The sequence below is a fragment of the Syngnathus floridae genome, chromosome 5, assembly GCF_059516105.1.
Source record: "Syngnathus floridae isolate MCC-2025c chromosome 5, RoL_Sflo_1.0, whole genome shotgun sequence".
NCBI lineage: Eukaryota > Metazoa > Chordata > Actinopteri > Syngnathiformes > Syngnathidae > Syngnathus > Syngnathus floridae.
The window spans coordinates 12,049,100-12,074,274 of NC_142417.1; the positions used below are offsets into that span (position 1 = coordinate 12,049,100).

General features: G+C 39.7%; 1 protein-coding gene across 2 annotated transcripts in view; it reads left to right on the forward strand.

Annotated features, from left to right (window-relative positions):
- The first annotated feature begins 2,083 nt into the window (after window positions 1-2,083).
- The window catches only part of LOC148398200 (leucine-rich repeat transmembrane neuronal protein 4), a 34,557-nt gene continuing 11,465 nt past the window's right edge, over window positions 2,084-25,175 (forward strand). Inside the window, exons 1-2 of one of the 2 annotated variants that reach the window (XM_088376855.1) lie at window positions 2,084-2,899; window positions 3,388-4,977. In XM_088376855.1, the coding sequence (XP_088232981.1) occupies window positions 2,869-2,899; window positions 3,388-4,934 (1,578 nt within the window). In that variant the 5' untranslated portion in view covers window positions 2,084-2,868 and the 3' untranslated portion in view covers window positions 4,935-4,977. The remainder of the gene's footprint in view (window positions 2,900-3,387; window positions 4,978-25,175) is intronic. The other variant, XM_088376854.1, reaches the window with a different exon arrangement.

Genomic DNA, 25,175 nt, shown 5'->3' on the forward strand with positions numbered 1-25,175 from the left:
TAAACAAATTTATAGATTAAAGAATTATAAGGCACAACACTTTAAAAAAGTACTTTACTTGCAATTTCCATTTGTGCGCCTTTTCAGACATCACAAGTCAGATCTCATTTTTTGGTTGCCCGTTATACATTTCATCCCATTCAAATGTGAGGGTGAAACAAAATTTTAGCATGTATTCTAAATCTGGAAAAGCTGCTGTGATGATACTGTACCGCATATGGTGCTACTGCCATCAATGAAATTGTAGTGACAGAAAGGTTACAGTGAAACAAGTCTTCATTGTGTGATCATTCAATGTGTGCGAGTGCGTGTGTGTGCGAGTGTGTTTACTGAGCCTTTACATCAGACAGTGGAAATTAAACCAGTGGCTGCTACTGATGTGTTACATATATCACTTTTATTTTGGTTTCCACTGACTATGAAGTATATGCAGTTTGGGCATAAATGTTCGTTAATGTTCATTACTGGCAATTACGTTTGCCATTAAGTATGGAGGCAGAGGGAGCCATTAGAAGCGATGTCTTTGACCCCGACTCAAATCCCCATGATGAGGCATTCACTGCAACCTTTGTTTATGCATGATCAAGTTTAGCAGCAGGTAGCAATACACTGAGGTGTGTGTGTGTGTGTGTGTGTGTGTGTGTGTGTGTGTGTGTGTGTGTGCACGTTCGTGCGTGTGTGCGAGCGCATGCGTGCGTGTGTGTGTGGTGCCAGTGGAGCGAGCGTTGGGATAGTTGTTTTTTATGCCTCCTGTGTTTTTGTATTTTTTGGTGTTTTTTGCATCTCCTGGGTCATTCCTAGAGTGTTCTTCCATCAGGACATGCTTTGAGCACCTCCCCAGGGAAGTGTCAAGGAGGCATGAGGATGCCATCTCATCTGGCACCTCTCAAAGCAGAGAAGCAGTGGCTCTACTCCGACCCCCTTCCGAGTTGACTGAACTTCAAACCCTATATTTATTACTTCATGAAAGTAATGCTTGCAGTTTAACCTGAAAGTTAAAGGGAACATTGTCAGGCCAGGATTGGGATTTGGACCCAGAACCTCTGAAATGTGAGGCAGATTTAATAAACTGCTACCAATTCACCATTGATAAAACTGAGTTGAATAATAAGGCTTCAAATCGGGTGTCAAACTCAAGGCCTGTGGGCCAGATCTGGCACACCACATCAATTTATGTAAATTGCCGAAGCAAATTACATGTACCTGTACAGAAAATGCAAATTGTCTCAATTTTTAAAGATATTGAGACAATGAAATCATTTTTGTTACCAATCCCTTTTAATAAAAAAAAAGGTAATATTATTTGAACAGAAATATTTTTTTCTGGCCTTTAATTTCAAAAATAAATATTAGCAAATGGCCTTTGACAAAAATGTTCGGGGTTTTTTTTGCACATTTTGACATTGAATGCATGGGGTTGCAGACATTCTTATTTATTGTTCATTGAAGAATTAATTCATGTTTATGTATGTCACTTGTGTAAGTGAGGGGAGGAAATTCATGTTTGTGTATGTCACGACTCGTCCCCGGTTGTATTCTTATGTGTCGGTTGTCATGGTTTCTGTCAGCGTCTGTGTACTCGCCCCTCCCTTCCTGTGTCTACTAACAATCAATGCCAATCAACTGCCTCTCGTTACCTGTCTCTTATTTAAGTCCTGTCTGCGCGTCACTCCCTTTCGGATCGTTGATGTCTTTTTGTCTCGTGTCTTTGTCGGTCAGTTCCGTTTCTGTTATCCAGTCTGTCGGTCAGTCCTGTTGTTGGTTTTATTAGGAAGTTATGTTAGTGTGCCGGTTCTGTTGGTTTGTCCCCTCATCCTCCATTCCAACTCCCTTTTTCTTCTATAAACCCTGGTCCAAGCTGCATTTGGTTGCCCTGCTCCATTCTGATCCGTGACAGAATGTCTTTCCTCCCCTCACTTACATATACAAAGACCAATGTTATGTTTGAGATTGGATTTAGAACTGTTCATCCCAATTAACTTAAACTTAACTCAATTAACTAAATAAACTTAATGAGTGCAATGTTAGCTATTTAGCTTAAAATGTTCAATCAACATATTGGATGATATTGCCTCAAGAAATTAGTTTAGGTTAGTATAAAATTTTCACAATTTACATGAGTCAAAGGTCAAACATTAAGTGTGACAGATGACTTCCTTTTTTGTTGTTCATTGTATGGTTTTTTTTTTCAGAGTAGGACGTAAAAAAAAAAAAGTCAATGCGGCTTTCAATAGCCCTTCAGTGATCAATCGGACTTCTTGATTGTGTGGAAGTGTGGAAAATGAACAGAGACCAGCAGGGGGCACTTCAGGGCCAAAAAAGGTGCACGAGTTTTTCTCCGCGGGGACTCCGCCGACACAATTCCTGTTGCTACTCAACTGATCCATTCTTGATGACACGGTCATCAGCTCTGATCCGCGCCAGGCTGCGTTTTGACGCCGGATGCGGATAATTTCAACTTCTCAGGCTAGGACCACACTTTATTCTACAACATTTCTTTTCGCGCGCTCAGTCATCCTTTTGCGTCGTGCCACCCAATTAAACCAGATTCAACAATTGGCCCCCGGATGTTTAACCCTTTTCCCCCTCCGAGCCCCGGCGAGGATTCGGGCTTTACCACTCCAAGGACTCTGCAAGGTGGTCGTCACAAGTGGGCAACATCCAGATGATCCTTTGCGGTAACGTCGCAAAGTAAAGTCTCACTTGTGCAGACGCTGCCGTCTCTGGCAGGTGTGGGTCTGCAGACGCAAAAGTGCGCGTTTCCCACCCAGTGGAAAACAGAAACAAGCGTTCTGGGTACGTGATCCACTATTTGACCGGCTTCGAGGAACATGTGGAGCTGGGACGCATGCAACAGAAAGCTGTAACATGAGGAGGAGCCGACACCGCGCAAGTATGGGTATGTCAGCTGTCTTTGTGGCTTAATGTTATACATTATTTTTAATTTTCCATTTTTAATAATCCATTCTATTTGAACTTCACCTCAACCAGTGATGTCTCAACTGATGTCTTCTTTGCTCCCCTCAAGGCTTCTATTAGATGACTTGGGGGTAAAGGGGGGGAGGTTTGTCCGTCATCAGCCATTTGACAGATAACCTGATGCATTTTTTCACCAATCGTTTTTCATGCTCGAGAAAAAGAAAAAAAATGCCTGTGCCGTGAAAAAAACAGAGCGTGCAAATTAATTCATCTGATGCTAACAAACAGCCATGAACATTAATCTGACTCTGAAATAAATTAACTAAATAAATAAATTACATTCATTTGAAGTGCCCTCTCACTTTTCGATGTGCAGTTTCTTATTAATCAGCTTCTGTGTGTGCATGTGCGTGTGTGTGCGTGTGTGTGCGTGTGGGTGTGCGTGCGTGTGTGTGCGTGTGTGTGCAGGACTTCCTGTGCTTTGCAGATGGCTTGTATTCATCGCGGTGGTGCCTGCCTGGCTGCTGGCCGCTCCGAACCCCATGCGTGAGCGTCCCTGCCCGCAGAGCTGCAGATGTGACGGCAAAATAATCTACTGTGAATCCAACGCTTTCCGTGACGTGCCAAGCAACGTGTCGGTGGGAACTCAGGGCCTCTCGCTGCGTTACAACAGCCTGATGAACCTGAGAGCCCACCAGTTTGCGGGTCTCGGTCAACTGGTTTGGCTGTACCTCGATCACAACTACATCGGCGCCGTGGACGGCCAAGCCTTCCACGGTATACGCAGACTCAAAGAACTGATTCTCAGCTCCAATAAAATCACCCTACTCAAGAATAACACTTTCCACGATGTTCCGAACTTGCGAAATCTTGACCTTTCCTACAATAAACTGCAGGTACTCCAGCCAAATCAATTTGTGGGCCTACGGAAGTTACTCAGTTTACACTTGAGGTCAAATTCTTTAAAAACTGTCCCAATGCGTGTTTTCCTTGACTGTCGCAACCTGGAATTCCTAGATGTTGGCTACAACAGGCTCCGGAGCCTCACACGGAACGCCTTTGCTGGACTCTTTAAGCTCGTCGAGCTGCATTTGGAACATAACCAGTTTTCCAAGATCAACTTTGCTCACTTCCCCCGCCTGACTAATCTGAGGGCGCTCTATTTGCAATGGAACCGTATCAAAGTGCTGACCCAGGGCCTGTCGTGGATGTGGACCTCCCTGCAAAAGCTAGACCTGTCCGGGAACGAGCTTCAGACGCTGGATCCGAGCACGTTTCAATGCCTGCCCAACCTCCAGACCCTCAACTTGGACTCCAACAAACTGAACAACGTGTCTCAGCAAACGGTGGAGACTTGGATCTCCCTCACCACCATCAGTCTGGCGGGTAACCTGTGGCACTGTAACCCCAACATATGCCCCCTAGTGGACTGGCTCAAGGCTTTCAAGGGAAACAAGGAGTCCACAATGATTTGCACAGGCCCTAAAGAGGCACAAGGAGAGAAAGTCACCGATGTGGTGGAGACTTACAACATTTGCACAGTAACGCCAAGCCCCATTACCTCAACAAGGGCGCCTCTCACGACTGCATTTCAAACAGAACTGCTCCCTCTTCCCACACGGCCTGAAGTGGTCAAGAAGCTGGCAGAAAACAGGACAGCCTCTCCTACTCCTTCGCAGACCTCTCCGACAATCCCTTTACCAGACACTGAGTATGTGTCCTTCCATAAAATCATTGCTGGTACTGTGGCCCTCCTCCTGTCGGTGGCTATAATCCTACTTGTTATCTATGTTTCGTGGAAGCGCTATCCCAGCAGCATCAAGCAGCTTCAGCAACGCTCCACGGTTAAAAAGCGGCAGAAAAAGGCTCGGGAGACTGAGCGCTCCTTTAATTCGCCACTGCAAGAGTATTACGTGGACTACAAGCCTTCACACTCTGAGACAATGGATGTGCTGGTTAATGGGACAGGACCTTACACATACACCATCTCAGGCTCCAGGGAATGCGAGGTATGACCGTTGCCCTCCAAAAATCCATTTCCACTGCGAGGCATGAGAGGTAAATTTTCTAACAATCTGTGGAGACAAACACCTCCCCTTCCCCTACCCCTCCACGCACACCTCCCTGCCCTTGTCTGTTTTGGGATAAGGAAGTAAAGGTCAGTGCACTGTGATTTGCTTTTCAATCCTTGAAATTCTTCCAAGCTGTGGTTCTGAGTCAAGCTGTTTTATTGCTAGAATGTAATTCCAATTAGTGGCAATCCAAGAAGCAGCTCCACATCCTGGGCCACACGCAAAGTAAATTATACACAAAGTATCTTAATCCTTCATTCTTGACATCAAGAGGCTATTGATGTATCCTGATCTTGTCAGCCAGTGTGTTATTTATTCACCAATGGCTGCTGTCCCCCAATGGAATAATGAAAATGTATGAGATCGAGTCACTGTGCAGGTGGTCCTCTGCTATCCAGTGTGTTTGCTACCTCGGTGGCAAACACACCTGCCATGTAAATCCACACCATTTTTCTGTCGTATTGCATATGTAAATAAGCCCAAAGTGCCAAACTAAGTATAATCACATTTATTGGCAGCATAGATTGCATTCTCCAGTAATGACTTGAGCTATCACCTACTTATGTCATTGCCTATTGCCGGGGATTCACTAAGTTCAGTCAGTGCAGGCTCGCAGTTGAATGAGAAGAGCCATTTGCATTTTGGCCTTAGTATGTGCCCTTGTGTACCATCACCAGATGCGTTTCCTTGATGAATTAACTCATATATGCCATCGCATACACTGCACAAACTTTGGATACTAAGACTCGGCTCTTTTAGGTGAGTGATTTTAAATCACTATCTGGCACCGAGAGATCGAGACTGAAATTCTTCAATTTACTCATGCTTGGTTTTTTTTGTTTTTGTTTTTCTTTTTGCACCTCTAGCCTTTTTCCTACATGTTCTACACATCTGTCTTCTTTTGTCTTATCATCATTGAGTTGAGTGGTATTTAGAGACACTGTGCCAGGAATGATTGATGTCACTTGGATCATGGCTGAGCATATATATGATCGACTTGTGTCCTCCTCGAGTTTCATCACAAATACTTTCCCCGCGTATTCAGTACACAGTGACGGTATACTGTATATTAAACACCACTTTTGTATGTAATTCAAAATCCGAAACAGTCAATGGACAGACATGATTTGTTGCCCAGCAAGTTGACTTAAGTTTTTGTACTGGAGTGCAGTATCTGGCTTTTGTGTGTGTGTGTGGATAGATCAGGTGTTCAGTATATGTACATACCCACACTGATGGATCATGAAAGTAAATAAAATCACATACTAAAACGTGCAGAGTAAATCCAGTCAAGTTGTGCATCGTGGCTTCCACTAATATGACAGGTGACACATAAGTACACAAGCAGCTAAATCAGCTCTATGTCAGATATCTGTGGCAAAGCATTTTTCCAAATACAAGGGATGCTTGAGGTAAAATGGCTACCTTTTCAATCTTGCAGCTTTCATGTGTGACTGTGGCATGGGAGCATTAAATGGCAGACCTAATGGGGCTCCTGCTCACTAGAATAACTAATAGCCCATCAGAGGTAAGGAGCCGCGACTTCCCTCAGCTTTGTTATTCCTTGCCCTCTACAGCTCAAGGGAGCAACCCAAGCTGTTAAAGATGTAATGGGATTTTTTTTTTCTCCCATCGCCACATTTGGCACCAACTATTGGAAATGCAGCAACACACAACAGAGACAGACTATCTTAACATGGTCAGGATTTATGCTGGAATTACACCTTCACCATATAATGCTGCATTATCCAGGGCCATCAAAACCTTCCGATCCCTTTGAGGTTCCTGTTTCTGCCCACTGGGACTTGCATCGGAACACGGTGTTGTGTGACAGCATGCAAAGTGCATTTAAGGTCCATGTCACAACAAAACCCAGGAGGATGACTTCTCACAGAAATCGAATGGCACACAGCTTGTCAAAATGGATGAAAGTGAGAGACAGGGTGCATCCGAGTCATAAATAATCCTCCTCTTCTTTGTTTTTTTTCCACGTCAAACGCATAGCTGGAGTATGATGGGCAAACTGTAGATATTGAAATTGAAGCCTGACTCGCATTCTCATTTAAACGTTGCCATGGATTTCCACCAGCAGGCTGACCCGCACACTGTAAGCTCAAACTGAACAATGTTGAATCGGATCAACACTTTGAACCGCGGAGATCCACAGTCTTGTTGTGGCACATCCACTCCCGCGCTCAAACAGCAGCTGCAGTCTCGTTGATGTCCACCCACAGATCAACCCCTGCCAAGGTAGCGCAGATAATATTATAGGAAAAAATGCCTTTATCTCACTCAGCGAGGTGCTTGGAGGCTTGAAAAGAAACAGCATTCATCAACAAAGTGAGCATAGCTATTGCTCAACAATAATTTACATAACAAGAAAGGAATGCTGTGAACAAAATTATTTGGAAACCCAGCCATTAAAATAAAAGGAACTGAATATGGAAAGGTAATGAGATTATTCCTGTTCTTTCTAAATGAAACTTTTTGGCTAGTCGTGTTATTTGAAGCTGCCTGGCAGCTTTTCTGGATAATGTCAGAGGATGTTAGTAAGCGGAGGTGGGTAGACTTGTGCTCAAGTGCAAAGGGTGCAGCTATTGATTATTTTTGTATTTGAGTAATCTAGTGATTATTTACATCAATTAATCGAGTAATCGGATAAAACACGCTTTTGTCATTTTTTTTTTTAGAAAATTAAGACAATACTCAAGATTTTGTACTCTTGTATGTATTCTTTACTGCACAGCCAACAATAACATTGTAAAAGCTGACCATTAAAAATTCAAACATAAAATACCTGAGTAAATTAAAGTTTATACTGAAACATACGCGGAAACATACTATAAACACCATACATAGTTCCAGGCATATGTTTACGCAGCTTCTTAAATCATCGAGGCAGAGTCGATGCATTTTTCTAATCGCATTATTGGAATTACTCGCTCAGCCCTATACTCAAGATAAGAGTACTCTTACTTTAGAATATTAGGACTCAAGTAGAGATAAAAAGTACTTGAGGAAGAGTAAACAAGCATTCAGTGGAAAAAAAACATTCTGAGTAACTGATGAATAACTATTTAATTTCATTAGAGCATATAAAATACGGTCTTGACTGTTTATGCAAATTCAGTCATTGTCCAACAACGACATTAAATAAAACAATTATTATATAAAAAGAGGCTGAAAAATAACGATGCAATTAATTCACTCGAGGAGAACTGCTTTTTGTGGCATTTCATTCAGTCAGTGTACTCCTTCAGCTTGTATGGGTGGATCCTCTGTTGACAGACAAAATATCAATGAGGCTTCGAGGAATTTATTCATTAAAACAGAGTCAGCACTAGACCGAGACATTAAAAACAACACATGTATACAATGGTGTCGAACCGGAAAAAAAAAAACAGATTGAAGAAGCTTTCTGTTGACCAAGTTTATTGACTAAGTAGAAGCTTTTCAGTATCTTCATTTTAATGGACCAAAGCTGCACTACCATCCTCGTCGGTTTGTATGGCTGTGACACGATTCAGCCAATCAAATTGTTTGCTCAGGGTAACTTTACTACTGGAGAAACAGGAAAGAGGATAGGGAGGAAGTTCCTGGTAAACAAACAAACATTGCGCTTTTAAAATGATGAATAGTCAAGAAATGAGGTATTGAATATATGTTGTTGTGCTCAGTGTGCTTAGGTTAACTGCAGTTTGTCAAGAAACAATGCAGCGAGTCCTTTAATGTTTACTGAATTTAGTTGTGATACTCAGACACTTTAAGATCTTTTGTTTAAAAAAACAAAACAAATGAACACAAATGCACAAAGTGTTCATCATCATTTAAATTCAGTACAAATATTATCAATAAATCTAGTTTGAGTATTTTACAATTCTACCTTTTGTGGCACTTTGAAACATACACTGTCTATAATTATATATCATTAACTTATATAAGGATGTTCACGACCGCTACTTGCAAATACTGAAGTGGACCTCTTTCAATTTTAAGTGAGGACTTCTTGAACGCCATATCGAATGTCGTGAAGGTTGTCTGATTCAACAGCAAAGCCTTACTCAAATTGACTTCACAGAGAAATGTCAACGCTGTGACAAAATAAACAGTGATGTGAAACAGTGAGCATGCCTCAACGTGCTTTCCATTGTTTTGCCTTTCTATTGCTTTGGAAAGCTTTGAAACTCCAAAAGGTGTGAGATCCCAGTTCTAAAGTTAAACTTGTCATGCAAAAATAGTAGCCATTACTTCAATCTCCCAAAAAATAACTACATTGTCGGCTAATGTATGCCACCTTCATAAAAGCTTTACGAGTATGTGTTCTGGTTTCAGAACAATGGATAGTTCCATTTGTCAAATGTAGCCATTTACCAGTCAATCATTCCATCTCAGCACTATGTCAGCCTATGCAAATGAAACTTGCTATTTGGTAATGCAATTTTGCAGACATCTCAAGCATGACTTTATGTGTGTGTGCGTGCGTGTGAGTGTGCGTGCGCGTTATTTTATGCGGCCTCATAACGAGCAGGGAACAAACTCTAATATAATTCTAATACTTTATTTTATCCCTGCCCCAAAGCTTGGGCATAAATGTGGCAACACGTGTCCTTCTTTTGGGTAGATAAAAAAATTAATGTCTCCTATGGATGTGAGTAGTGTTTGCCTGGAACATGCAGCAGTGTGCATGTTATATTGGCCGAGTATTTGCTTGTTGTTCTTTGGGCACTAGATGCAAGCCGTAGATGATTTAATATGTCAGGAATGAGAAACAAATATCAGCCTTCACAATATTCTGCTCTGACTTGCCCAGACAGCAGCTTGTACTGGCCACTGCAAAAATCCACAGAGGGCAGGCATCCTCATCACTTGGTAGATTTAAGTTGATTTTGCTGGTTTCACAAAACTCATAAGACGACGAGTAAATATACTTTTTTTACGTGGCCTTGAGCTCAGGCGCAGCGATGTCCTTGAAATGAAATGTGTTTTTTGGGGGGAAGTTGTTTTTATTCAGAAAAATCTGATTTTAAACTGTTATTGGGAAAAAGCAATAGATGGAGACATTATTCAAAATAAGTGTTGCTTTTTGCCCTTGTGGGATCTCCTGACACCAAACAAGCTCCAAAACAGTTTTGTCCCCATGAGCATTTACTTACATCAACTTCCACACAAATAATAGAAATACTTTTTTTTTTTTTTTTGTCAATACATATACTTAAAGACAATGTTAAAAATTAAATTGATGTAAATGAACATTTTAACAAAATAAGCAGTTAAACAACATGATTAGACAGGTCCACTCAAGCTCTTGTCTTATGGAGAGTTAGTTGTACAGCCACCAAGGCTTGGAAGCACGTACCTCGGGTCAAAAGTTTCCAATATATACAATAAATAAGCATTGTGTCTTTGTCATTTTCCCTGTGATTGCTTTCGTCTGCCTCCTTTCTTGTCAGGCGCAAAAATACATGAGAAAATGTGTCCATTCAAGGAGTTAATGAGACAACACTGGCTGTGCTTTTGTGAGCATTCTCCTCTCTGCAGCAGGGACACATTTTTGATGATACAAAAACTAAAAAACTAAATTAGTTTCCAGAAAGAATATCCTGAGCAATTAACCCGTAAATTGATCAAATCGATTAATCAACAACCTACCTTGGTGAGAACAGAGCCTTTAAATGCCCGTGTAATGAGAAGCAATTCACAGCTTATTCATAGGCAGTTTTATGCCTCATGTTGAGTCTTGACAGATATTCTCAGACAGGTCTTGAGAAAAAATTTTAAATTGCGGTGTAACTGTGAGTATGGGTTGAGAATTGTTTTTGTAGATGTACACATTTAGTTGAGGGTGTGAAAAGGGTTGATTTGCTCCCCGGCCAACGGAAGCCACTCCTTTCATTCGCTCTAAATTCAGCGCAGATGAGGAGCACAGTCTACATGGTGAGCGCAGGACTGACCCGTATGGGTCCATGCAGGAAATAGATGCGTGCAAAGTATCTTGATAAGATCACCGCTGTGATGTGAGCTCTTGGAGACCACGTTCCACCCCAAAAATCAAGATGTGCCAGTTTTTACACTAGAGCGCACATGCTCTGTCTACAAAAATAAAGCCCAACATATCTATTAAGGTGGTTATTCTTTGTGGAGTATATAATATAATATAATATAATATAATATAATATAATATAATATAATATAATATAATATAATATAATATAATATAATATAATATAATATAATATAATATAATATAATATAATATAATACAATATAATATAATATAACATAACATCATATCTAATTAAAATAATATGTTTTGTTTGGATCTTCAGCAAATTACACGTTACATTAATTTTGTTGGATTTGAACATGGAATTGAAACGCTGCAATTGGCTGGCAAATAGTCCAGGGTGTCCCTAACTCTCTCTCAAAAGTCAGTTGGAAATTGGCTCCAGCTCAGCTCAGACCCAACTAATGACATATAATGTACAAAACGGATGTCCACTGTCACTGAAAAGATTAGTATTTCTGACTTGGGAGTCTGGCTGTGTTTAAATTCTAGTACATCATCAAATAATTAAATGAAACACAAAATGTAGGATTTGACTAACTGCACAAACAAGACCAGTTTAATGCTCAACTTTCTCATTTGATTCTGGAATTGCAAACTTTTGTTCTTATCTTGCCATGCGTTGATATAAAAAAAGATACCTATAAAGAATGCTCAAGTGAAAAAGTACAAGATGTTTTGTTCCACAGGAACTGTTGCTTAAGGAAAGAAACATATAAAACTACAAAAGTGTGTTCTCTTTCTTCAGTGCAGATTTGAATAAATTTACATGAGAACTACTGTATCTTATTGTGGCAGCAGGTCCAGTGTTATGAAAGCCACATTTAGCCTGTTTACCATTTATTTCCACTTGTAAATCATGCTCAAATCAACTCATCCGGCGTTTACTTGCTTTAAAAAAACAACTTTTCTACCACAAGAAATATCTTCTGTACACACACACAGGAAATAATGATGAGCCTTTGATTAAAACTGTTGCAGAGGGAGTCATTAGCAGTAATCAGATGTCACCACCTCACATACATGGCTGTGTGTGAACTCAGCTCTCCCCCAAAACAAACCCACTCTTGAGATGTCTATGATTCACACTAATATGTCTGCTTTTCTGAGGAGGTGGAATATGCTTAGCAAAGTCAGTAAAAGTACAGTGACTTCTTCAAACTAATGTAAGACTGTTGCGTAACCACAAGCTTCACTCATGAAGCTCATCCATTCCAATAGTATTCTTATAATGATATTGGAACTAATAAGATGGTGATAAACACTACATCTGTCTCTAGTAATAAAATATGCAATAAAGTTACTCCATGCTTCAGCACATAAAAGTGTTCTTTCGCTCCAGGTTAGATGTGCTTGTTTACAGCATTCGTACAATGCGATGCCGTCGGTGTCTCAGACCGATCATTACTCACTCGAGCAGCCAAGTGATTGTCGCAGGTGGATCACCGAGGACGCCTTTTGCTGCAAAGGAGAAAAGGGATGAAAGTCATTGCTTTGTTAACCTCCAAACCGCCATTTGAAATTGAGGTCAGCACTGATTGACAACATCATTAACTCCGCCAAGCAATTGATATTAGACGATTACCTAGTCCTTCACTTAAAGCCAAGATCAAATTAAGCTGTCCGTTCTAAACAAATCATGTGAGTCTGTCGTTTGCATTGGTGCAAAGTTTTCAAGGCCACATGGCGAAGACACTGGCCAATCAGCTGACACCAATTTTCTGATAATGAAAATCTGACACCCCGGGCGGTGAAAAGAGAGGATTTCAATAATCAGGTGGATGATGTGCTGGGGGGGGCACATCCCTTAAATGAAACATCAAGAGGGCTGAGTTGTAATTTGCCCGCAGAACAACAATGTTTCCTGGTCGCCTCTTATCTGCAGGAAACACTACAATCATGAAATGAGATTTACATAGCTCACTTTATCGTTTGCTTTGACTCAGGTTAAAAATGAAATTTCGTCAAGTGCAACAGGAATGTTTCGCAGCCTTCGATCATCTGCGTCATTACTGAGAAAGTCCTTCACAATTTTCAAAACTTTCAGCACCTACTGCCCTCTGTCTGAAGGAGAACACAATTCATTTCGAGTGACATGCAGTCCTCAAGTCAAGTTCCTTTGAGAAGTAAGCTTATTAGTCCTTGGTATTATTCATTTTAGCAACATGATGACAAATGAACTCAGTTGAATGAACTCAAACTTTCAACAGGGGCTGAAGACAGTGCCTTGCTCAAGGGCACCTTAACATTATGAGACTTGCATCTCTCAACATCTAGTTGCCATTTTTCAATGTGTCAGCTGCAGGACTCATTTCTCCAACTCCAAAGCCAGACTCCTGACAGATGAGCAACTACCACCATCACACAGATCAGTTGAAGTGAACTTATTTATGTTGAACTCTGTACGATGCAATAGGACCAAAATAATTGAGGGCTAAGGTCAAATGTTTTCACACTTTCATAATAGAAGGTGTATAAAATGAATTGTTGTTCTTTGTCATAGCAAAATTCCTAAAAATGCAAATGATGTCTCATCTAAGATGTCAACCATAGCAAGACTCTATACAGAGGTCCATACCTTGTACTTTGGTAGTGAATATTTCAGTCAGTCACTGTCCAACTACTGTATTAAAACACATCTCAATATGATAATACTACTCATACTACCAAGACTGATTGGCTACTCTTTGCAAAGACATGTTTTTAATGCATCTCTTGTATTTGTGACATTGTAGTTTCAGGCCCGCCTCATTAGTACACAAAAAGCTTCACAAGGTTGCATATATGAACGTCATCTGTGACAGTAGCAGGAATGTGCTAATCACATATTTAACTAGCGCCTCCCACAACCAGTTGATGCACTATGACGTCTTTCCACGCCCTCCCCCATTGCTTATCAAATGGCAGCAGTCCAAAGCAAATGAGTTAATCCACTTGCCAATAAGAAAGTACATCTTGAACTTTGTGACACTTTTTGTCACTTGGCTTTGCTCTTTGAAGCTCCAATGTCTCCTCCACAGAAACATTTCCTCTGTGCAATAACTTCAAGGGAGCACATCTAGTTTTGGTGTCAGGGATGCTGATAGATCGGCTTGCAGCTTTACAACGCAATTCAACGATCCGTCTTAAAAGAGAAATGCATTATAGAAGAGGCAGTGAAACCAATGTGTCCACTGACAGGGGCCTCAATCGAGTGTAATGCAATTCGCTGCCTTGATACGTGGCGGAATGAGCGAGGGCGTGTGTGGCTCTCGCACGCTCACACGCTGCTGTTGCATCCGAATGCGAGCGGCTCGCTTCTTCTTCTGGCAGCTGATGAAATGCATTCGGGCAAACAGTGGCACTCACCAACTGATGCGGTGATGTTGGGAAATCACATCTGGCACGCACTAAGTAAGAGTATTAAAGGTTGCTTTCCCCCCCCCCCCAGTAAATTAAGGCCAAAGAGTGAAAAAGGATTTTTAGCCAAAATGTGTACATTCCAAAAATGCCGATCCCATATCACGTATTATGCTGTCGCAGCTCGCATATCAGTCAGCAATCACATGACCTGGATTCCCCCTGATAAAAGTCCTGCTCACTAAGCTACTGATTCTTCAGCTTTAATGGGATTTGACAGCTTATCTGCCACTTAACGACAAGTTTGCCTTCACAGACAGAATTAATAATGCAACCTAAAAATACTCTGCATTCTGGAAGAAGTTGTTTTGTTCACACTAGACATTCATTTTTCAACTCATCTTGAAGCATTTCCTGTTGTTCCTCCCTTATTACTTCCGATCCATATGATTGGTTTAATTGGAATTATTCAGGTAATATGACAGAGCGGCTGTTGTTCTGCCTCTTGAGGCCCATTCACTTACTGGTACTGCAGACTCTTTTTAAAGCAGGAAAGTGAAGTGTTATTACACTTCACTGCATCTGAAGAGGCTGAGAATTGCAAAAGTCTCTACTGTGGGTTTAAGACCACTACAGTTCTGTTTCAATCAATTCCCATTCGGAATTGTTTTGTCTACTTCAATGGCCAAATTCGGAAAGAAATTTTCATTATGTGTAAGTGGAAGGATGAGACAAATGGTGACCCACGTATATGGAAGGACAGACACATTTTTGATATGCATGTGTCACAAGATTATAAAAGGAGAACTAACACAATAAAAAAGATGACTGGCAGTCAACTACACTGACCCAATTAATTTGACATTAGGGGTTCTCAAATTGTAAGATTTAATTGGAGGGGCATGAATAAACAATGGGAGGATTTGACTAGCACACAGCAACTTCATTTGCAATTCTAAACAGTTTCTAAACAAATGTAAACAGTTTCCAGGTGTTGAGCAACATGTGTTAGGTCATTTCATTCAATTCAGAGTGATTAGTTAATTAGCTACACAGTTTCATAAATTGTAAAAAAATAATAATGTATCATTTATTCATTTAATTTAGAAAAATGATTACTGCTTTTTTAGGCAACACGTGTTAGCGTAACAGAGTAACCATGTTGTTTTTACTTTTATTGGGGTTAGGTTGGGGTTCAATAGCCATTCTGTAAACACTTATTTCTTTGTTGTGAAATGCAGGAAAGCCAATTTTCACAACAGAAAAACTTATAACATTTCATTTAAATGCCCAAATTGGAATGGTAATATGTTTTGTTGCCTTGAAATTTTGAGTTCACTCAACTGTTTTATTTTTACAGGATAACGTCTTTCAGACACATTTTTAGAAATAAGAAAATAACTAAAAAAATGACAGTACTTGCTTGTTTAATTTCACACTAGATGGGTAAGAATACACTCCAGAGACACTATTATTTATAACAAACATTAAAAAGTCAATTGTCCATAACATGTCCTCTTCAAAAGAAAAATGACAATAAGAACAGAAACATAATTAAACAGTGTAGCAGTTTTATCGGCATCTTATCGATATGCTGTATGTTACCCTATTCGTTTTTCTTGTAGATGTAGCGACAAGTTGTCAGCTAAGAAAGGTTGTAAATCTGAGGAAGAAAACCTTTAAACCCATTTGACAGGATACTATGTGCAAAGAGATGACAACAGACTACAATGCTCCAACATATCCTTTCATGCATCTGTTGGCGGGAGGGAAGAAGATAAATCACACCAGCCCTTTCCTACTACTCGCTTCTACTTTTTTTTCCAATCAGGATACCTTCAAAATGTGTCCAAAACACATCATTTTCATCATGGTTAATTATTTTCACAGCACAAACCCCTAACGTGTCGTGTTAGTAAATAAAAGAAATATAATTAACCCGAGCACTTGCACAAGGGAAATGAGACTGTGTAAATTTATTAAGAGGGTGTCCCAAAGCTTCTCTATATGAAACATGTCAGAAAATAACTACTGTTATGATTCACGTCTATAAAAATAGATGAGCTAACTTAAAGGTTAGCCCAAAAGGGCTATAAATCCTTCCCAGTTATGGCAGTGTAAGTGCAAGCAGCATTACCGTTGCGCTCCAGTGCATTCTCCTTGTTATTATGGCCTTGCCAGTGTTGGTAATTGCAAATATTGTGCTGTGTTAAGTTAAAGATGCATGTACAAGCAGGGAACCAGAGGGCACAGAAGCACAGATCTCCACCATCATCAGTCATAATAGCGAAACAAAGAAAAAGTTTAACCCAGGGCAAAGTATTTGAACTTGAACTTCACACTGTATGTTCCAGACTGTTGAGGCAATTTCAAACTCTAGTCGATTTTTTTATGAACAGTATTGTTGTGGAGCCACATTGTTGCTGCATTTGAGCTGATCCATTTCCTTGAAGTGTTGCCAGCAACAAAGATCATTTCAATGATGGAAAAGGACAAATGTTGGGCTGGAAAATGTTGAATTTTTTGTTGCATGTGTAATTTGGTGTGCACAGGCAGAATTCTTTCAATTATCTCCCTACGTTTTCACTAAGGATGCCAATGTAACCTTTTCAACCCAAAGAAAAAACACCACGCCTATGTTCAGCGACAATATTTCTCTTGCAAGCCTCTTTCGGAAAAGTGTAATACACTCTGATCATTGAAGTGTTTCCGTAACGAACATGTAGAATGTAGCAGATTTGACTGAGCAGACATCAGGCAAATCAGAAGCCTGAGCTCTGTGCTGGCAAAGAAGTGAAAATAAATTTGAGCTATCACAGAGGAAAAACAATAGTGTTTACAGAATGTGAGGCTGCTCATCCAGGCAGAATTAGATGTGCAATGACTGAGCAGAATTTAAACAGACCTCAGATTTCAGGCTTTTGTCTCTTCAACTCTCCATTCCGTTTATACTCCCACTCTGTGTTTCACAGTGCTACCTATTCCTCCCCAATCACAATCTCTTCTAGGCATTTTTCCTGAGTAGAAAAATAAGCAAAAATAAACAAATCAATTTTTAGAAAGCAAATAGTCCAGAAAATTCATGATTGTCTTGTTTTGGTCATAAACACAATGACTTTTAAAGCACTGGACGGTCTGGACCTTTACACAAAATCACAAAAAAGTATACTTTGAAAATGACCACACAGGAAAACACATGATAAGACAATTTTCTGGGAAATTAGCTCCTCATTCTCTGTATGTTATCATAAAACTATGGAAAGGTGGACTTCACTTGTACGTAGTTCCCTCAAAAAAGACTTCCTTGATTTTGAAAATAGTTTATGAAAGTAAAAGTAAAAAAAAAAAACACCAAAATATTCTGAAAAATCTTAGTCAACCGAAATTTCTGGAATCAGGTCACAATTATACATGATGTCATTAGAAATTAAATGTATTCATTTATTCAGATTGCCTAATGTACTGGATGGCGAAAGCAACGGTGAATTGATATAATTTAAACAAAGAATAAAAAAAAATAAACATACAGAGACATGTCTGAACAGATATTCAAGGATTCTGCACAACATTCCTTGGAGGAATAAATCAGTGGGGGAGATTCTTTCAAAGCCACGGGCAGAGACATCTCATCAATTGGAGATCAGTAGTCTGTATTGATCCTGCAACCCATGCGTGTTTGACAAGAGTGAGACCTCTGCTTTTTTTGGTATCACAGTCAATTGCAATTTCCATAGAGCTCATAGGTGTGAGCCTGCCATTGTGGAGGGCCAAGGAGGTCATGTGATTGCAATGCTTAAAATGTAGTATTCATCCTGTTTCCTTTTTTTTTGCCCCTTATTCTGATTGATCAAGATAAATGTTAGGTATTTAAATAAGATAATTGTAGTTCTTGGTACGTGTAGATTGTAATGTCCCACCAGCCGAAATATTTTGGCGCGAAGGAGGATGTTTTTCCCTACTGTACATTTTGTTACTCACAATACATTTTTAATAGAATGTATATATATATATATATATATATATATATATATATATATACAAAATATATATATATATATATATATATATATATATATATATATATATATATATATATATTTTTTTTTTTTTATTTTGGGCTTTTTGGTGATACGGTTTGAAATGTGTTTCCCTCTTTGTTTCAGTGCTGCAACCCAGTTGAAGTCACTTTTGTGGACTATTTCTGTTGATGTGCTTGAGCAAGGTGGTAATGATTCCAAATTGAGGAACATTTCCAGTATTATATTTCGCGAGCAATTTCCACATCAGGCAGCACTTTTTTTTCAGTTCAGTTAAATGGCAGATTCTAAACGAGCGATCATTCACTCGTGAATTTCTCTTTCAGTTCACTAATTGCGTTACAAGGTCATTATTCTGTTTGTCATTTTAAAACTACCGACAAAATCATTGAACAGGATGAAGGGCAGGAATAATAGTCCCTGTTAATATGAGTCAACAGTCTGAACATAGCAAAATAGCAGCCAGACGTTCAAGTGCAACACTAATCTTTGATTTTCCCACCAGATTATGCAATGTGAACGTTGAAGCTCTGAAAAGAAATCTAATTTGGCTACATGTGTCAGTGATGGCGCCGATTTGGTCCCTTATAGGAGCAGATTAGAGGGAGGATCAAGTGCTGAAGCTACAGCTTTGAGCCTGAGCTCATTAAGTTAATGTTGCCTGAAATTTTACCAGACCCAAGATAAGTAACTTATACTGGAGCCACACACTCATTGGACACTTCACTTGGGCCACCTGCAAATTGCCTTGGAACTCTCATACAGGAGCTGCATCACTTAAGCAGATAGATATTTTAGAAATTTTAGATAGCGATAGAAGGACATGTGGGTGCATGGATGGATGGATGGACGGATGGATGGAAGGGGGTAGATAGATAGATAGATAGATAGATAGATAGATAGATAGATAGATAGATAGATAGATAGATAGATAGATAGATAGATAGATAGATAGATAGATAGATAGATAGATAGATAGATAGATAGATAGATAGATAGATAGATAGATAGATAGATAGATAGATAGATAGATAGACTAATTTTGTGAATCCATTTAAATTATGTTAAATGTAGCTGAGATTCCCAAAATAGACATACAGATGCAAAAGCCTGTACAGGTCTATCCTTCTTCGGTGCAAAATACAATAATATTCCGCCAAAGCAGTGGTCCCTGAGTTGCGTCTTGGTTATAATGGTGATCCCTTGGACAAAACCAGTTGAAAACCCCTGCTCTACATCATTGTCATTATTGGGCTGGTTTTTTTTTTATTCCCGTTTAAAAACTCTGACACATCACAGACAGCCCACATTGTTGTTTGGAGCTGACAAGTGGTTGTTGCATCTCCCGCCTGCCCACACGCACACTGAACAACAAGTATGCATTTGAGTCATCCTTACTTTCAGCTCGTTATAGATTTTTCTTTATCGGTTGTCTTGTTTTCCAGCAACTATTTTAATGAATGAAATTTGAACACGCACTGCAATTGGCTCCCGGGCCAGACTTTGGACGTGGTTGTTGATGAATTATGAAGGCCTTGGGAATGAAATACAAATGGGTGTTTGTCTATGTACATATATTGTCTTCCTGTAACTTCTGAGAATATTGTGATGAAACCCACAAGAGGTGCAGAATATTGCCAATTTGATTGACTTCCGTTTTCACAAATCTGGTCTAAATTCCAAGTGCACTTCATTATGTAAATACATTTCACAATGAGCATACATATAACAAATGGTACCTAAACATGTTTACACCCACACTTATTGTAAGTACCTGGTTGATATTATACATGGGCTGGATAAACAATAAGCAAAACACCCACACAAATGTGTGTGTGTGCGTGCGCGTGTGCATGTGTGTGTGTGTGTGTCCACAGTGATTCCCCTGCTTTCCACCCAATGCACACTGGGAATGGCTCCAGTCATTGGACATGGATGAGATTTAGAACAGGACAATGACAGCAGATGTTTATTGTCATTGTGGGCGACCAAGACAAGTGTGTTTGCAATTACAAGGAAATGGGAACAGTGTGGCGGCTGAAATTAATGCAAAGCCACAATATGAAACATATGGAACCGCGATCAATGTTAAAAATCTTTGTAATGGCTTTGCAATTTGAAATACTGAATTGAGATCATTTTTTTTGCATTGCATCAAGAAGCTTGGTCTTATAGTAAAAAGAAATAGCAGTTATAGGAAGAAGGAGTTTTTGAAGACCAATAGTAGACTGACAGTACTGTGGATAATAAAAAAGCAACAAGACCTTAACCCTGTTACCTCTACTGTCTGTACCAAGCCATACAGGTCGTTAACCTTAATTGACTCACACAATTAGGTCCCATTTGAAGTTAAAACAAACAGCTAGTCTCAAAAACACTACATTGTGGGCAAGGCTGTGTGGTCAGTGCAGCTTTCCAGTTTTGACATTTAAATATGCAGGCCATTGTTCTTAGACAAAAATGCTGGATTGCAAAATTTGAGCAGCAAGCAAAGTACTTCACCAGTACTGTTAGTAAGAAAATATTATTTACGACACAGGCTGGTAAACATTGCGTTTTTCCTTTACACAAGTATTGAAATAAAAGTAAAAAAGTCTGTTGCAATAAACCTAGTCTGAAAAGTACAATCTATCCTAAAGGTTATTTGAGTTAATGCAGTGGAGTGAATGTATAATAGCAAACTGTTGTGGTTAAGTGAGAGCCGAGGGCGAGTCGGTCGATGTAAATTCCCCCTCTCTCCTGTGGTCATGAGCTTCGACCGAAAGGACAAGATTGCTGATACGAGTGGGTGAAAATAGTTTTCACTGCATGGTGGCGGCGCTCATCCCTACAGGTGGTTTACATCCATAAGAGCCAATTGAAATTGCTCCGATATCTTTTTCGGATGCCTTAGTGGTGAGGTCTCACCTGGGATGAAAAAAGTCCCACTGAGGAATTGGTTAGTTCGAGGTCTAGTGTGAGGACGGGGGTGGTAAAGGTTGGGAGTCGGGGAGCAGACCAGAGCGTCCTGAGGAAAGCCACTTGATGAAAACAAGGCAAGGTCCTGCACAATCGCACACGTGCTCCGCAGATGCTTTTCGCTGTTTGTGGTGATGGAGTTAAACCAGCAAGTGATGAAAAATGGTATGACTCTATTATCGCTTAACCTGTGAAGGAGTAAGTGAATGAACTTCAAGAATGGGCAAATCATACCTCATATTGTGGTCAAGCCAAGACTCCAGGGTCCTTCTAATTGGTCTTTCAGAAGTGACTGTTGTAAAGAATTTGGAGTGTGCAACTCAAAAGTGAAACTCCTTTTTGCTCTTTTAAATACGATTCCTCTATTGCAATATTACAGGGAATTTTAGTATTTTTTGGCTCAGCATCCCACCCATTTACTGGAGCTGTGCTCTACGACTGTATAGAATATAATATAACTGGTATTGCTGAATTGGAGAAATAAATTGGCATAACAAAACTTTCAGGGAGAGTTGCGTATGTGGACAAAATTATTGAGACACATCTCATAGGCAAATAGTATTATTACTCAAGCGGTCAGCTAGACCTGGGTTCCCCCTTAATCTTATTTTGCAGATAATTGTATGCTTTCAACACTGAGTGGACAGTTTAGAGGTCACGTTCTGTCTAAGCATAACTCTGGAGGAAAAGGACCAATAAAGCATGGTTAAGTATGGTTCGGGGTTTTTTGGGAGAATCCTGACTTCAGTCCTATTACCCTACAATTAGAGCATTAAGAGCCAAGTCTGACTTTAAATTTTCTTCTGGGTGAATGGGCAAAAATTTGGATGAGTACACTCCCAAATCTTTGAGATTAACACCATGTCCTCTTCCATTTTCAACACTTTCCACATAGTGTAGTTTGAAATTGAAGAAAAAAAATGTTTCAATCTCTTGTTTGCTTTCACATCATTAATGCTTTTACATGTGAGATGTTTATTTCCACCCAAGACCTGATTTCACAGGATTCGTGAATTCCACATTTAAAGAAAATAGCTTTTACTTGTAAATGGTTTCTGACCCAGATATTCAACAATTTCTTTTAAAGTTGACATTCAAAATCAAAATTTATTTGGTTACTAGATATAGATACTAGATATCCACCATATTGTCAAATATCACAGCAACAAGTCAGTCTAAGTGGACTGGGATTTTCACATCACACAAATTTGCACATTAGCTTTGACAATCATTTCTACACAGCCACTGGTCGATCTATGTGTGTCTAAATAAGGGTATAATTTCCTCCAATTTCAATAATACTTGCATCCTTCTTTTTCTTTGTCATCGCTGCCTCATTTTCGAAACGATTCATTCCCTCCACTTTCCCCCATTCATCTGAAATCCAGTTGGTCTTTATTGTGGTTCTGAGGAAGCCATTTAATATCTCAGAGGCCCCTGTGGCCTGCCACCATAATCATCTCATTGCCCATGAAATGAGATCGGTGGCCTTATTTGAACCAAAGTTCTCCAGCACCATGCCTCCTGCATGAAGAGACAATCGTCACTCGGCAGGTGACATCCATATGCCAGCTGTCAGACAAAAATAAATCATGAATTAGAATGCAAGCATCGAACACTGCTTGACGAGGGTGTCTAAGAATATCAATGCCTTGTGACAACAATGACCAGTAGGATATATTTTGTACTTACAAATTAGGAAAGAGTCTTTCTATTTCTCCTGTAGTTCGTAAACCATGACCATACAGAATGTTATGGTGCATTTTAGTTTTTTAGCGTTTTTTGTTTTTTTTTAACACCAACAATTATTTTCTTGGCTTCCTAAAATCAGGTGCTGATCTTTGGTGGTTGTTGATTGTGTGACTCAGAGGAACAAGTCACATGTTACAAATCAAAGGGACACTGGGAGGGGGGGAAAGAAAAAAAAAAGATGTGACTGACATTTCTAAAGCACTGTGGAAAAACTCTCTTTGTCTAACATGTAAAATCAGTCAGTTAGTAGGCAAAGTGGAGGATGACTAACAGAATGTGTCATTGTAATCCTGGTGGGGTGTTACATTCATGCAATATTGACTAGAACTATTTGCATTTTTATCCAGATCTCACAAAAATTTAATCGTTTTCTCCCTTTGGCATCTGCACAATCCACTTTCAAATTTAATGTATAGTAAATCTGCAATCCCCTTTCCTGCAACCAGAATCGGTCTTTTTATTGTTTTATTTTACTAACCTTTTTTCAAAATTATCAAAAGGCAAACAAAATAACAAAACCAGGGGCGGCCAGACAAGACTATGGTGACTGGAAAATGTGACCTGCAGGAAACTGCTTTGATGAAAGTGGCCAGAGTCAACTAAAACCGTACAAAACAAACAATGTAATTCTATTAGTGCAGGAACTTTAATCAGCTTTGTCTGACTAAGACACAAGTTGCTCTTTTTACAGTCTCCTCACCGTCCAGGCTAAAAATAAGCCAGCGGCTTTCAGGCGAGACCTCTTTAGGAGTTAATGTGATTGGTGAATGTAGCAGATTAATAGTCACCCCTTAATCTGCCTGTTATCGTTGCTCTAGTGAGCATTGTTGAATTATCAAATCGAGCTCACTGGATATTGCAATCATTTAGTGTCTCTCAATTCTGCAGGGCTTCGAGAGCGGAAATACGTAGAGGTGAGATTTGTCCGAAAAAGACAGACGGACTAACTGAGACATCCTTGTTTGTCAGATTAACCGAATAGTTGCAGTGGCACTGGGAACTTGTTTTCCAAGGTGACCCCCAGAGACATGCTGTCGGACTTCTCAAGGTGATAGCTGATGAACCTACCTACAGTAGGCTATATGACATGCACACAGGCTAGATAAGACTCATTTATCTTAATAAAGTGGGCCGTCAAACTGATGTGACTGCAGAGTAACTAGTTAAGCAGAGGAAGGCATACAAGGAGACAGAGGAGATGAGCACAGGGGCCCATGGAAACGCATTTTAGCTGAAAACAAAATGGTCATCTGTGCTCTGATGAGAACACAGAGAGATGACCAGGAAAGCTGCAAAGCATTTCTTACCCAAATATTGTGCATAACAGCAGCTATATTTGATTTGGGCATTTACTACATGTCCTTTATCGTAACGTGACATATTTTGGAAATGCCATCATCACATCTGCCATGGTAGTGATGCATTTCAAGGTGCCAGCAGTTTGTCAAGAATAAAAATCATGCAGTTGGCTCAGGCATGAAATAAACAAGGACAATAGCATCGCCCACAGTCTAAGAATTAATTGCAATGAGGAAATCCAAGGGGGAAAAACTGTTGACAACTAATCTCTTGCAAGTGCCATGCAAAATCACTACAGCAATGACAATGTTTGGCTGAAAGCCACAATGATTAGAATACTGAGTGAGTGATGAGAGAGATGCATGGCCAAAAAAATGATGCACTGGATGTTACCTGTGGCTCTTCATGCTACCATCTGCTTCGTCTCTAATATTTAAGACAGGCCCAACAATGCAGCAGCAAATATACCCATTAGTAGGTGCAAAGTGGTTTTCTTGTTAGTGGTTCCATAAAATGTACTACTACAAAATATTTTTTAGCTTCAGTCTTGTTGCTCACATTTGCGGCACTCTGCAACTATCAGTAAGGTACTTGTTCAGTTTCATTTACATGCATTTTTGATTACTAATCATGATGTATATATGCTATCATTCTATTATTATTATTATTATTATCATTATTATTATTATTATTATTGGACCCTCGTGAGAATAGGTGGTTCAGAATATGAATGAA